Genomic DNA, 16,252 nt, shown 5'->3' with positions numbered 1-16,252 from the left:
GTATTTACAGTCCTTCAGATTTCAGAGACCCAGGATTGCTTTTCTTTCTCAACTATAGATAATTACTTAAAGCATTTTTGCTATGAGCTAGCAAACGGACGCTAATATATGTGAGTAGTAGCAGCACCCAATTTTCTTCACTAACTGTCAGGATTATATCATCTGTAACTAAACATCAAACTGAGATCAGTAGAAAACACTAGACATTACAAGAGCCAGTCTTTAAGAAAAACCCAAATAGTATTGTTCCTTGAAAAATTATAACTAAAGGTAAACTTGCAGTTTAATAAAGAAACCAAAAGTATCCTTTGTGAACCATGAATATTTATAACACAATCAGGACATTTATACATGATGTCTGTCTTAAATCCCAACATTTAATTCTAGTGCAGGGACAAAGAGAAGCCAAAATACTCTAGTTATGTTATGAAATATTTTATTAATAACATATATACAAATAAATTAGTTTTAAAAGCTTATGGTACATCTATATACAAAATTCAAATTCTACACAGCTCACTTGTCAACAGAAGTAACTAGTTAGGTTGATTTTCACAGGCCAGCCCCTCTATTTCATCTTCACTATCAGAATCTTCATAAAATGAAATTGTAGCTTGAACTGGGAAGTTTTTCAGAAGAGTTTCTGCTTCTTGGTATAAGTAGTCATAACACTTGGACTTGGGCCAGAACAGTCTGAAAGAAGCAGACAACATAGTATCCACATGTTTTCACACCCAGGGTCCTAATTGTCACAAGACAATTGACTTCCACTAGCTCTCCATGCTTAATAACTAGTTTACCCATCTTAAAGACAGAGTTTAAAGCTGCAACTGTTACAGCTTTCTCGGAGTCTGCTTGCCAGCGTACACATAAATGGCTGATTCTTTGACATCCTTATCCAAGACAGAAATCAGATTGAAAAACTGAGCCTCGCTCTATAAGATCAATGCTTATCCCACTTTGTTATGTGCGTATTTATTCTTATAAAATGCAGAAGGTTAGACTTCCACTCTCTAAATGTCTTTAGGAGGCAAATAAATCCCACCACCCCATCACACGCATGAATGACAGCCAACTATACAAAGAGGGCAGACTGTTTGCACTCTGAACAGTGCGCCACCCACCATCCAGCAGAAATGCAGCCCTTAGTTATAGATATCATTGATATGCTGGATCAGAAGTGGACAAGAGTGATAGTTTTAAGGTCTATGCCTTCACCACTTGCTCGGTGAGAAAGCTGCTCCAACACCAATCTTTATTTCCAATCCATCTTCTCTCCCATCCAACCTATCTGGGAGCACTATAGCAATTGAGAATGATATAGGTTTTTTACAACTAATTTACAAGTAAGCATCATTATCTCAGAATTTTAAAAATTTGATCATTATTAATCTGGCCTCGTGGCCTTCGTTTATTTCTCACACAAAGAAAAGAAATAGGCTGAGCTGACAACTATCATGAAGTCACTTTAGCACAGGGCTAAGATCTCTGTCTACATATAATTGAGTGACTCTAGCTAAGGAAAGATTATATTGTGTTCAGTGTACTCAATTTTAAAAGACAGAAAGTTAGGCAAAAGAGTTTACACATGTTTCTAGTAAAAAAAATTAAAAGCATGTAATTTGGATACTTAAACAAGTAGCTATCAATTATGCATGCAATAAATGTGGATGTGGTATGAGCTCGTGTGTGTGTGTGTGTATGTGTGTGTGTGTGTGTGTGTATGCCAATATAATCCACCAATCAAATGGAAAAAAATCACGAATCCTACCCTCAAAAAAGTGACCACTGGAGGAAAAATGCATAAGGTACACAATACAAGTCAAGATAGAAATTAATAAAAATTAACTAAGAAAACCACAATTAAATTGTTCAGCAGAGAAAGGAATTGTTTACAAAACTACCAAGGTATTTTCTAATAGGTTATTGAAATTGCCAATCCCTCCAAAATGTTGTCCAGTTGGTACCATCACGAATGGTCAGAATGCCTCACTGCAGACAGTTCTTTCCTGAGGTCCCCCTGATGTGATTCTTTAGTCTCCTCTGAGGCCTTCTCTTACTCCATTTACTAGGTAGAGGCTTGGCCCTTCCCCTGTGCCCTCCTTGAGAACTCTCACCACTTCTGTTTGCCCTTCCTCAGGATGACCTCACCCACTGCCACGAGTTCCCCAGACCTTCATAATCACAGTCCTCACACCAGTGCTTGCAGTGAAGGTTTTCAGCCTGTCTCATGACGTTCATGCAACTCTCTCCCTAATTGCTCTGCTTGGATGCCCTAAGGCATATGCAATGCAACGAACAATTCAGACCAGTTTTCTCATTCCCCACATCCGCATTGCCACAGAACAGCACTCGCCTGGTCAGCAGCCACATATTTTGGGGGCATTCTGTCTCTTTAGCTGTTCTTCACCCACCTTCCCAGTACATTATAAAGCCCTGCTTTGTCCCCTACCTACTGCCTGCATCCACTCCATCCCGCCTCCTTCTCTGATGTCTTTGAAAAGCTCTCCTTCATTTCTTACTTGCAACTACTTCCAATTTTGCTTTGAGTCTTTACTCCAGTCCCTTGGGAATTTTCTGGAACACTGATCTTATCATACCACTATTCTGGCTAAAATCTATAACCACCAACACATCTACAGAGCAAAGCCCCTGGGTTTCTGGACAAAACTCTGTATAGAGGTGTATACGCACTGACCTTTCACTGCCTTGCAGCCATCACTGCAAGTTCCGGGTCCCTGGAGCTCCAGCAGGAACCACGCTGCCCCAAAACCTGATACCTCTTTTCCCATGTCATTTCTTTGGATATAAAAAAGTCTACCCATTAATTCTTGAAGACTCATAACTAACTTATAAAACACCCGTTGTGAGCTTTCCCCAACCCTTCAAAATTAACATATTTTATGCCCTGACCTCACTTCAATACTAATCAAAGTAAGGCTGGAGAGATGGCTTAATAGTGAAGAGCACTGGCTGTTGATCCAGGGACCTGGGTTCTGGTCCCAGCACCCACCTAACAGCTTATAACCATTAGCAACAGTTCCAGGGGGATCCTAACCCCTCTTCCGAGCTCAGTGGAAACAAGGCATTCACGTGGTACAAATGCACTCACACAGGCAAAATACTCAGACACATAAAAATAAGATGTGACCACAGAAAACCCAATTCCACCCATCATTTGCTTTTCCTGTGTCCTTTAATTACTTTTAGCAAACAACCAATATATCAACTATTGTACACCACTTACAAACACATAGGCATAGGCCAGACTTTCTTTAACAAGGGCGCACCGCTCGGGCCTTCTTTTAACAGTCCCGAGAACACAGCACAATCATAAACATTTTGTCTCAAATAAAAGTTACAAAGAATCTTCTAGAAAGGCTGGCTGCCTGGGGGCGGGGGGAGGGGGAGTAAAACAAACAAAAAAAAAAGGCAATCAAAACAAACAAAACCAGTGAACAGCTGGAGCAGTCTTGGGCAGTCTACTGTGTCAAGCATGTTCTGCTACAAACCTGTTACTGTCCATCCCATTCCTGGTTTTGATTTGCAAGAAAGTAATACATGCACTCTGCATGCAGTGAAGCCAGTTTTACGGTGCCCTTTTAGGATTAAAAATAATAAAATAAAAATGCAAAACAGCTTCTCGGGCATAAGATGTCTCCTGTCTTTCAACCCAGGCAGGTAAACATTCTGCCAGTGAGCTATGTCCCCAGCCCCAACGTGTTTCTCTTTTCTAATCAATCTGCTCTCTCTCTCTCTCTCTCTCTCTCTCTCTCTCTCTCTCTCTCTCTCTCTCTCTCTCTCTCTCTCTCTCTCCAATTCTATTAGCATTTATCCACTATCCACCAACTGACAGTTTTTTTATGTGGGAAGTCCTGTATTCTCCCACTCTGTGAGTAGGAGAATAACCAAAGGCAAAGTGTCCAAGAGAGAGAAACTGGGGTGCCAGCTATTAAACCAAGCTGCGTGATCCTGCCCCATCTCCTTCCTCCTTAGGGCTGGAGTTGAAGGAGACCTCTCTCTGGTAAGACCTGTCACTCACCTGACAGGGTGTTGGTATTGCAAAAGCTTCCCCGAAGCTTCGGTCATTCCCGGACCACTGGGCAACTAGGAAGGAAAGGAGTAATCGCAGTCACCAGGCATCTCACTAGAAATTGGTAAGGTCTGTGACCCAGCGCCCCTGGTTCAGGTAGGGGTTGTGATCCTGAGCCTCTCTCTAAGACCCAACTCTTCAGCTGATGTGAATGTTCCAGCCTGCAGGGCTTGGGGCAGTCACACTGTTAAGCACTGGGCAGAGAAGGGAGCACAAGCCACTTAGGCCCTTACTCTCCAGGCCTGGATTGGGGTTCGGGAATGGGAATGCTATACAGCCTGAACCGGCAGCGGGGCCACACTATCACTCACCGCTTCTGCAGCTTGGGGCTCCGCCCGCTCCTCTTTCTCGCCAGGAGTTCGAACCCACGGTCTCCAGAAGTCCCCGGACCTGCAGGATGGCAAGCGCGAGCCGCGCACGAAGAAAGTGAGCCGGGCTCCCGGACTCAACTTGGACTTAGCAAGGGCACCGGCACGGGCAAAGGCAAGGGCTGTGGGTGCAGGGCTAGGACTGAGATGGAGGGTGCACGGGGATGAGCCGGGGCCAGGCGGTCCTCGGGCTCCGTGGGCGGCAGGCGCGGGGTGGGGAAGGGTGGAGAACCCGCGGGGACGGATCCCGGCTGATAGGTACCCGGGCTGCGCGGGCGGCGGGCAGCGGCTGCGCGAGGGCGAACGTGCAGGGCTGTGCGCGCTCTCGGCGGCGCTCTCCGTGGTATCCATGGCAGGACCACCGCTCCGGTGTCGCAGCCCGGCTTTATCTGGCCCTTGCAGACCTTCACACCCGGGGCCGCCCTCGCTCCGCATAAACAAAACGGCAGCGCGTGAAGGCGCCGCGGGCCGCGCGCGGGTGTGAACGCGTGCAACTTCCCAAATGGCCCGGGAACAGGCTGCAAGGAGCGAGTGTTAATAGCCCCCCTGACACTCAGCCTGGGAGAAAAACAGCATGCGCTCAAGCGGCCAATTTCCATGTGAAGAGGTTAGGAGGAGATGGAATTAAACGATTCTACACGTTTTTGTGTATTTCTGCAAAAACGCCCAGGGCTGGTAATTGCCTGACACTCGGTTTGGCTTTTTAGCCTTCAGCAAAGGCAGCTGGTTCTGCAGCAGCCTGTGTTCTACAACATGGATATGGATTAAGAACAAAAAAAAAAAAAAAAAAAAAAAAAAAACAATAGCCTTAATCCACCTCCTTGTCCCCTAACATCAAGCAAAGACTCAATCGAAATATGTGTAGAATATGGACCAATGATCAGTGTATGCTTTTTAAGCGGTTATTGATAAGTCCTGTTCACAATCTACCTGTTGTTTGAAGGGGATAGCAAATCTTGGGCAAGAGATGGATTATGAAAACCTGATTGTTACAGCCAAGAGGGACCGAGACAGTTGTCCGGTGGTCTCCGTGCCTTCTCACAGCCTCGTGACTTTCTCTCAAACTCCTATCAGTATCTCTCTCCAGTAAACCCTGGGCGTATCATCTCTACAGCTCGGCCAACACTTGGTATTTATCAATAGATCATAGTTAGACGATTCTTTTTTGGCTGAGGGAAGATGAGGATGATAATGAATCTCAGAAGGTGATGATATGAGATACATTATTCTTTCTGTACTAGTTTCTTCTCTTGGGGGCTACCCCTCATTTACCTGTAGAGGTTCACTAAACCTGCCCCCCCATATGTTTCAAAGCCAATGTGATCTGTAAATGTTATGATTTCTTTCCAAGGCATTTTAAGTAATGGACATGAGTTTCCTCAAACACTGCAGACTGAAAGTCTTGAACGTAAGCCTTAATTCCTCTTGATCCACTCTGCTGCTTCCTAAGAAAAGAATCCACTTCATTATTACCTAGGAGGCTACAATGATGTAAGTCCCAGAAGGAGGAGGTGTGACGTTCTTCAGATAGTGAAATCAGTGAAGAGAGAGACGCCTGTTGCTTCTCTTGGTGGCTCAGAGTAACAACACTTACTAAATGCTTGTTGCATGTCCGGCACACGGTAAGCCCTTCCTTGATATGATAAAAATGATTTTAAGAATATCAGGGCCAGCCGCCAAGCTGACCCAGCAGGTTAGGATGTCTGCTGCCAGGCCTGACGACCTGAGTTCAATCCCCAGAGCTTCGTGGTAGAAGGAAGAAACTGACGCCCACAAGTTGTCCTCTGACCACACACAACAGTGGCATGAGAACCTACCACACCCAAACCCAAGCATGCATGAGTGTGTGTGTGCGCTCACACATACACCCACCACTACCACCACCACCACCACCAACTACTACTACTACAACCATTAGATAAGTAAAATAAAAATGTTTTGGCCTTACAGATGTGACCTATTTCATGAAGATACCTATTCTAGTTGCATAAATTTCTTTAATGTGCCTACAAGGTATTCAATCCTGGATTTTTCCAATGATGAAATAAGCATCCTCGTTACTCCGGAAAACTGCAGTTGATGGTTCTTACAGTGACCACAAAACCCAAGGGTTTTCTTTTAAAGGACATATTAAATTGCTGAAGAACATTTTACATCTAGAAATTACAGTAGGAAGGATTCGTTGCCTCTTGTAAGTACAACGAGAAAAGCCCACTCTAGTAAAAGAAACCTACACAAGGATATCTAGAAGGGCGCCTTCAAGGATGTTATTGTGTCCGTGTAGAAACCGGCTCAGAGGAGACTGGATGAATCTATTGTTGACACAGAGATGCGGTGAAGGAGACAGGGCAGGCTTGGGCTGCTTGGACTATGCTGTGCTCAGACATTTTGACGTTGTCCTGTATGTACCGGGGGAAGACTGACTGTAAGCGGGAGAGTGGGATGATTACAGTTTGTATGTTATTTTTTTTAAAGTCTTTTTGACACAACCATGAAGATTAGAGTCATTGGAACTGGCGGCGAGACAGGGAAATCCCTGGAAGGCTCAGTGCAGGCCATAGCAAGGCACATATCCACAAAGCACAGCTTTGAAGGACAGTTAGGAAGTAGACTCTATAGAACTGCCTGGGCCATAAAGACAACGTGCTCATGAAAGTGGAGCTGAGATATATCCTGAGACATGGGACACACTTAGCAGAGGTGGGTGATGCTGGGTCAGACAAAGTCGAGATCACAGCAGACCCAGAGCACAAGAGATACTTCCACGTTTCAGTTTTTCAAATGACCCAGAGAAGAAAAATAATAAATTTTATATTGGTTTGTCAATCAAACAGGATAGACCGGGAAATACTGGCAGTAAGAAATACTTCCAAAATTTCACAGGATTAACATAGCAGAAGTGATTTTCCCACTCACTCTGGATACACCCTGTTTTGTAAGTGGATGGTTGACATTTAAGCTTAGCATTTGAAGGCAAGGTGATGAAGTTTGATATCTCTGGACAGTTGTCAGTTATTACAACAGGGAGACACAGTAAATTTGTGTGTCTAAAGTAACGCACACCACTTCCAAAACATTTGTCTGGCCCAAACTAGTGAAATGATATATTCATCACAAAGAAGAAGGGAAATACATTTCCATGGCATCCCCTCCAACAAGGAGAATCAGAAACAAACAGCATACTAGAGTAGCATCTCTCCCTGCTGTTACTGAAAGAATATTCAGTTCACTGTCCTTCCTGGGGGCTCAGAGAAACGGTCACACTAAGGACAAGAACTCAGATGGATCTGGTGGTTTCTGAGAAGTCTTGATGAACATGGATGGAAATACCCTGAGCGCTTGGGTACAGCAGAGAATTTAAAATGAACTTAAATGTGGGAGCATCAGCCACAAAAAAAAAAAAAAAAAAAAAAAAAAAAAAAAAAAAAAAAAAGTGATCAACAGTAGGAACCAGTTAGTTTCCTAAGTCAATATTGTAAGGACAGCCTATTCAACAAATGGTGCTGGTCCAACTGGCACTCAGCATGCAAAAGAATGAAAATAGACCCGTTCTTATCTCCTTGTACAAAGCTCAAGTGTAAGTGGATCAAAGATCTTCACATTAAACCAGATACACTGAAACTATTAGATAAGAAAGTAGAGAAAACCTTAGAACACATAGGCACAGGAGAAAATTTTCTGAACAAAACAATGGTTCAAGCTCTAAGGTCAAAGATTAACAAATGGGACTTAATGAGATTGCAAAGTTTCTGTAAGGCTAAGGACATTGTCAAGGAAACAAAATGGCAGCCAATAGAATGGGAAAAGATCTTTACCAACATCACATCAGATAGAGGCCTAATATTCAAGGTGTACAAGGAACTCAAAAAGCTAGACACCAGAGAATCAAATAACCCTATTAAAAAATGGGGTACAGAGCTAAACAAAACATTTTCAGTTGAGGAACACTGAATGGCCGAGAAACATCTGAGGAAGTGCTCGACATCCTTAGCCATCAGGGAAATGCAAATCAAAACAACCCTGAGATTCCACCTCACACCAGTCAGATTGGCCAAGATCCAAAACTCAGATGACAGCAGATGCTGGTGAGGTTGTGGAGAAAGAGGAACACTTCTCCACTGTTGGTGGGGTTGTAAACTGATACAACCATTCTGGAAATCAGTCTGGTGCTTCCTCAGAAAATTGGACATAGTACTACCTGAAGACCCAGTTATTCCACTTCTGGGCATATACCCCAGAGACACTCCAATATACAACAAAGATACATGCACCACAATGTTCATAGCAGCTCTGTTTATAATAGCCAGAAGCTGGGAAGAACCCAGATGTCCTTCAGTAGATGAATGGATACAAAAATTGTGGTACATTTCTATAATGGAGTACTACTCTGCCATCAGAAACAATGACTTAACCAAATTCTTAAGAAAATGGTTGCATCTAGAGAATATCATCCTGAGTGAGATAACCCAGTCACAAAAGAACAGACATAATATGCAGTCACTGATAGTGGAATGCTAACCCCAGAGGCTCGGACTGCCCCAGAAACAACTCACAGACTGTGTGAAGTTCAAGAAAAAAAGAAAAGAAAACAAAACAAAACAAAACAAAAGTCATGCTCAATCCTTACACACCAAGAAAACATTGACTAATTCCGGGTTACATCCTGTTTTACATGTACTTTTTGCTCATTGTAACTAGTAAGACCTTAATGCAGAGTATCAAACCTTAAAAAAAAAAAAAAAAAAAAAAAAGGGAAAAAAAGCCAAGCACTGACACAATTGTATTTGTATACATTTATGCAAAAATGTTAAAAATTTTTCTTTTATCTTTGTTTTTTAAAATAAAGTTTTTTTTAAAAAGTCAATGTTGTATCTGGTGGGGGCAAACCAAGGCCAGAGCTGTGCAGGCTGACATTTCTTATGAGCCAGAATACAGAGAAAGAAAGAAAGAAAGAAAGAAAGAAAGAAAGAAAGAAAGAAAGAAAGGAAGGAAGGAAGGAAGGAAGGAAGGAAGAAACAAAGAAAGAAACAAAGAAACAAGGAAAGAAACAAAGATAGATCACTGAACAGGACCTGTAGCAGGTAAAAGTGATCAGGTTCAAGTGTTATGGGAATAAAGTAGAAGAGATCCAAACAAAATCAGGACATATATTCATCGGATCCAACAACTAAAAGGTTCTACATGAGTTTAGAAATCATCATCTGGACACAAATGGAAGCTTTTTCTGCAAGTTGGTTTATAGACTCAAGGAGAATGTTGAGGGTACTCTCCTGTGAAGAGAGAAAGGGGAACACAGATCAGGAGAGGAGGGTCCTCTGGGGAGGAGGGGCTGCACACTGGCAATGGTCCCCAGGAGGAAGGTTGAAATGAATCCAGCAACTCTGGGGGAAGATCCTCATGAAGTGGGAAATTACTGCTAATCGCAATCAAATACCCGAGGAAGATGACAGTCCAAGAGAATAGATCTGGCATGGGGAAGAAGAGCATTGTGTGGTAATGGCTTACATAAACCAGACAGAACACCGCATCCCCAGAGGAAAGGTGAGAGCCAGCTAGTAAGAATATAGCAAGAATAATGTTTGATCAAGTTGATTTTAAACTGAGAGGTAAACCTATAAGATTACTAGAACGTCAAAAATGCCAAACCTTTCATTTTCTGCACTGATTACATTAAACCATCTATTTGTATAGAGCTTAAAGCTGAGTCCTTCATGGCACTGAGGACAAAGTACTATTTCTTTTTATTTCTGAATATATTTTAATCAACAGGCTCCCATAGATAAATCAAATAAAGCATGCAAGGGAGCATTGCATTACTTTTAAGATGTTTCAGAAGACAAGAACATTTGTTAAACTTTTCAGGAGCATCCTATTTACTACGTTAGAATAGATGCACATACTTCTTAAGCTTGACTCAGCATGGGGATAAAAAGTCTTATGAAACAGCCAGACAGAGATGGCGCAGGTAGAGGCTAAGTTCAATGACTTTGATCCCCAAGACTCCCATGATGGAAGCTGATAACTCACTTCTGCAAGCAAGTTGTCCTCTGATCTTCACAATGTGCACTGTGGCATGTGGGTACACTTGCACGTGTGTGTGCGTGCACACACACACAATTAGAATGCAATAAGATTCCAAATAAATTGGAAGAAACACAGAATTATAATACAGTCTGTGGTCTAATATAACATGTTACAGTTAGGTTTTAGAATTTCATGTTGATCCCTAGCAGGACATGCTTTCTATTACATATTAAACATACTCTTCAAAACATACTCATGATCTAGAGACCGACTTCCATAATCTGTTAGGACTGAAATATTAAACACGACACTTGTTCAAGCAGGCATTGGACACCCACTATGAATCAGATGCCATTCCCACAACATGGGCTCCATTCAAGGACAAAATGCCACCACGGCCATAACTCAGGAAGTGATATTTTTGCATACTTCCAAGCCACCAAGTTTCATACTCCACTAGAAAAAAGCTATGGTTTTATATTACATCTGTGTGCCAAACACGTTTTCTTGTTTCTTTACTAATGCAAGACTACTACAACAGAGAGAGGGAGGATAGCCCAGAGGTGAAGTGCTAGGTGACGGTCCCCCAAGGAGAAAGCCAGGAAAAAAGCAAAACCACGCTTTAAACAGATTGAGCATCAGCCGAATCTGAAAAATACAAACAAAAAGGTAAAGACAGAATCCTAAGTGGCCATTTGCTGTGGCACAATGCGTCCCAGGGGACAAGATGATCTCACAGGATATGACTTATTCCCCACTTAGAAATGGAGCTGAAAGGAGACATGTGGAGGTAGGTCTCCATGCCTACCGCTGCTTACCACTCTGTGCCTCCAGACAATGCCAGCTTCGCTTGGGGTCAGAGGCCAGTTCATACTCATCCCTTCAGCGATTTTATAAGCAAAAATGTACACCTGTCTAAGACAACTAGACTTTGTTTGAACATTGCACATATAAAATGTTTCTTGTCAAGCAAATTACTCATTTCTATCTGAACACTAATTGAGTAAAATTTATTAACTTGTTTTTGGTATTCTGTTTTAATCATATAATTCGTGTTCTCACACAAAAAAACTTATGAGAAATCGAATACAAAACCCTAAACCTAATGCGTATGAGGGAGGAGTGGGATGTTGTAAAACTGAACTTGTATCATTATATAATTTAGTTGCATGCAAACTGATAAACCTTAAAGCATAGTTTCTTACTTGGCTATTCTTAGGTTGGGCCTGATGAACTAAACAATTAAACCTGTTATAAATATTGCATATTTGCAAGTTTGTGTTTTTTGAAAAAAAATGCTTCTTGGGAGCTGGAGAGATAACCCAATGGCTAGAGCACTTGCTGCTCTTCCAGAGGACCTGAGTACCAGTTCCCAACACCTATGACTGATGGCTCACAATCACCTATAACTCCATCTCCAGGGTGTTAGGACCCTTTCTGGCCTCTTCAAGCATCTGAGCACACCCACAAATAGACACATGAATAAAAGCTAAAATAACTCTCCCCCATTCTTTAAGATCAGAGTTTCTTTGGTAGAGAACATGGCTGTAACACCCGTGATGATATTAGTATTTGTTTCAAAGTATAGTCTGTGTTTGTGCTGGTCTCCAAGGACTTGTAGGTACCTTCACTGTAGCAACTGTCTGGAGGCTCTACATAAGTTGCCTGGTTTGTCATGGTAATCAGAGCAAGTCCTTCACGTTGAGGGCATTGGGTCCTCAGTAAAGAACTTGGTCTCTAATCTGAGCAGTTCATTATTCACTGCCAAGTCTTATCAGTCAAATCTCCATTATTGCTGACCTGTCAGCCCAGGACCTCACGCCATGGCTATGCTCATGGAAGAAGCATTTATCAGTCTGGAGCTTGAGTTACAGAGCAAGCAGGAAGCCCAAGTGATGTGAAATTTCTTGTTAAACACATGGAAATGTTTGAAACTCACTTGCCCAACCAAAATGTTCCGTTTTCTCCCCCTTTTATAAGTGAGATGGAGTTTTTCTGATTGGCATTTTATGGCAATAAGATTTCATTTGAGATCATTGATTTAATGAAGATTCTTTTTCAGTTGGAGGACGACAATATTCTTCACTGAAGATGGCACTTACAAGCCATTAGACACCGAGGAATGTTCCCAGGTTTAAGATGAAGATAACAGTTGGGACAAAAAAAAAAAAAAAAAAAAAAAAAAAAAAAACTGACTTAAAACTGAGCAGAGCTGGCATGTGTTGTTTTAAAGCAAGAAGGTGTTCACAGATGGCTCAGGGAGAGATTTAGCAAGTCTGTGTTAATCACACTCATTCATGGGAACACCTCCACCAGAAACAGCCACGTTTCCCTGGGCTCTTTTTTTTGGGGGGGGGGTTTGGGGAGTTCTTACTCAGTTAATAACTATAAGAAGATTATTTGAAGACCTGGAATATCTAATGCTTGATATTATAGTAACAATCAAGCGTATATTATTTAGACCTAGACATAGAGACTTTTCGTGAGTAGTGGTTACAATCCAAAGTTTATGAACATGAAATCAACTTTTAGAAGTTCAGTTTTGAATCTAAAAATAACTGTGCATTCTTAAAGGCTTTACTTCTATATAGTTTTGAACTTCTCTGGTAGTCTCAGAAGTATTTTACAAACATACTAAATTATTTATAATAAAACACAGTATCTTTTTAAAAACCTACCCGCAGATAGCAAAAGAAACTTGTCTTTTCCAGTATGAAACTATATTTTATTCATTTTGGTACATTTGATATTTTCTATTAAATGTCTACTAATGGTACAAATTTAAAACCCAATGCCACCAAGTATCAGTAACCACAATAGCATGCATGCCAGGATGCTTTCATTTTAAAGTTGGCTTTCCACACACAGCATAAGATATTTCAATGAGAGATGACTCAGAAAAGTAGATCCGATTACCAGGTACTTATTGAACAATCATGAGTATGGCACCAAGTGAGTGTCCTGTCCTTACATCCTCTCTGGTCCAGCTGTTCTCAACTTTCCTAATGCTGCAACCCTTTAATACAGTTCCTCATGCTGTGGTGACCCCAACCATAAAACTACTGCACTGCCATGCCATAACTGTAATTTTGATGCTCTCATGAATTGTAATGTAAATACACAATACGCAGGTATTCTGATATGTGACCCCCAAAAGGGTCAAGATGGACACATTGAGAATCGCTGTTCTAGTAGATGAGAAGTACACAAATGTACATCAGCAATTACAGATCCATAAGAGAAGAGGTTTTTTTGTTTTGTTTTGTTTTGTTTTAGTATAGTATAGAGTTTATTCAGGGCATGGGCAGAGGAGTTGAGGGGGTAATAGAGGCAGAGAAAGGGAGGGGAGGAGAGAGAGAGGAGGAAGGATGGGAATGGGGAGAGACAGAGAGGGAAAGAGGAAGGGGGTAAGAAGAGCATCCATAGAGTGCTATGAACAGCATTAGACAGATGTGGTAGAAAGCAACCAGAAGATAACACCTTATTCTATACAGGGTTGTCCGGGAAAATTCCCAAAGAGATTTAAGCTGAGACATGAAGGAAACTGACCAAGGACCATTTCCTAAATGATCTAGACATTATTGTAAAAAATCATCATAGAAAATATGTTCCTTTTCTGGTTGGCTCATATTAGTAGATGAGACAGATGGTGTGTGGGTTGCTGTAGGAAAAAAAAAAAAAAAAACCAAGGCTGCATTGAATAATATATTCTGCTGTTTGTTTCTGTCTTTTATTAGTGACTGAAACTAGAGAATTGTTTGGGTTATAGAATAAAATTTATATTCCTTAAATGAGTAAATGACTCCCAGGTTTTAGCTGAAAGCAGTATGCTTACAGGAAGGGGCTGTGTCAGCAATGACAACTACCAGATGACTTAAGTAAGGAAACAAAAGTGTGGTAGTGTGAGGCTGAGTGGAACCATGTTTGATTGGTGAATATATGTTAGGAGTTGACCTTCGATGACCTGATGAGCTTTGAGCATTTAAAGGAACATGACTGCGCGGGGTGGCGCTCTAAGGCATGCTTTGGGTTCTCAGTGACTTCTGAGCCACAGGCAACTTTCATCTTGCCAACTCTGATGATTTTGCCCATTGTTTTGTGGTAGTGTTAGTCACTGAGATGAGGCATCTCCTCAGTGGCGACAGTAGACTAAGATACTATTCTGCTATCCAGTCGCTATCCCCCGACCCTCGTTCTTGCTAAACGAATCTCAATTCTGTGTGAACGTCAAGGAATCAAGTGCCTTTGGGAAGGTTGCTTCCCCAGCTACGGAAAGGCAGGTGTGGTTGGGGTGCTTTTGGTACCAGGAGTGGGGCTCTGGCAAGAAGCCAGCGTCCAGGGCTGACATGCTGTAGGTAATATATTGGGAGGAAGTAAAAGTCTTCAGACTCTGTTGACACTGTTGAACCCATGAAGTCACCATATCTGGTACCTGTGCTTCTCGGTAGATAAGAAAATGAACTTGCTTATTTCAATTTTCAGTTTTAATGAATTTCCTATTTGTTGCCTTATATATCACAATCGACAGTTTTAGTCAAATATTATTCAGAAGGTTAACTGAACATACTTCTTCTAATAGAACAATTCAATTGATTTTGGTATTGCAACACAGATGGTCAAACTGTCTTCTCACCAATGGGGTGTGTCTTCACAATAATCCTGTCTTTAGAAACACGAGTTTTCTTTCACTTACCTGTGTGATCTTCACAGAGATAATGTTATCTACTATTTTCTCCTTTGGTAGATTAAGCTGGAATTGATCAAAAAGTTATGACCTGAGAAAATGGTTTCCAAACCTTTTAAATCTTAAAAAAAAAGTATTGAGGATAATTATTCCAAACCTTAAAAAAAAAATCTACTGAAGATACCCAAACTCCAAGGATTGATGTAGATTATTTAATCAAAATGGAGAAAAGTTTAAATTATATTTACTCTCTAATTTCTGCAAAACAATAAGTATTTATTATAGATTGGCATAAAATGTTTTATGTGTTACAAAAATCTTCTAATTTCTATTGCGAATTTTGTATGCCTGTTTTTTCATGTCTTCTTTGTATTTGGCCTATTACAATAAGTCATCTTGCTGGAAGGATGGAGAAAACCTGTTCTCAAATGAGTATGGCTGAGAAAGAAAGGTTTTTGAGGCCTCCTTAATTGTGTTCTGGAGAATCCCCATGAGTTCTGCCTACTTCTCCCACATATCTAAGATAACACATCAGACTACACCAATGAGACTAGGAAGCATCAAGGTGACCTGACTTTATCATCATCAGACATTCACAAGTAGCTGGAGAGGAACCTTTAGTCCAATCTGCTATCACCTCAAGAAAAATTCCCTTCCTAGAATAGTAACAAAACACAGCTGGGTAATTCTATTAATCAAGAAATCTTTTAGCTTTAAAACCAACTGAGAGCAAGCTCAGAAGACGGCCGATGTGACAAGTCACAAGCTCACCATCATTATGAAGAGCTGTACCTGGAAGCAGAGGAGTTCTCCACATTCTGACATCTTCATGTTGTGTATGGTGTGGTGTTTTACTTCTGGACCTCTTGGCTTAGGCATGTGGCTGTCTTATTTTATATAGCAAAATATAAACAGAAGTGGAATGTCTCACTCCTGGCTAGAAGTGTTAAGAACCCGTGGACAGGGGGCCAGAAAGATACTAGGTGAAAGTACTTGGATGAAATTTTTCCTCAGCTGATGAAGGGTTGGACTTAATGTTTCAGGGAGCACTAAGAGACCCTGTCTCAAAAGATATGTAATTGA

The 16,252-nt window shown here is 41.4% G+C and overlaps 1 protein-coding gene across 1 annotated transcript; it reads right to left on the bottom strand.

Moving 5' to 3' along the window:
* Window positions 1–536: 536 nt before the first annotated feature.
* On the bottom strand, window positions 537–4,812 carry RIPPLY2 (ripply transcriptional repressor 2; the record flags this gene model as incomplete). Its single annotated transcript, XM_080933935.1, is given in 5 exon segments — window positions 537–693; window positions 4,043–4,107; window positions 4,405–4,568; window positions 4,571–4,664; window positions 4,666–4,812. Coding segments are annotated over 5 exon segments (627 nt in total).
* Between the last annotated feature and the right edge of the window lie 11,440 nt (window positions 4,813–16,252).

Source organism: Micromys minutus (genome assembly GCF_963924665.1).
Source record: "Micromys minutus genome assembly, chromosome: 21".
NCBI classification, from domain to species: Eukaryota; Metazoa; Chordata; class Mammalia; order Rodentia; family Muridae; genus Micromys; species Micromys minutus.
Note: the sequence above shows the minus strand (reverse complement) of the source record. Positions and strands in the feature narration are given on the sequence as shown.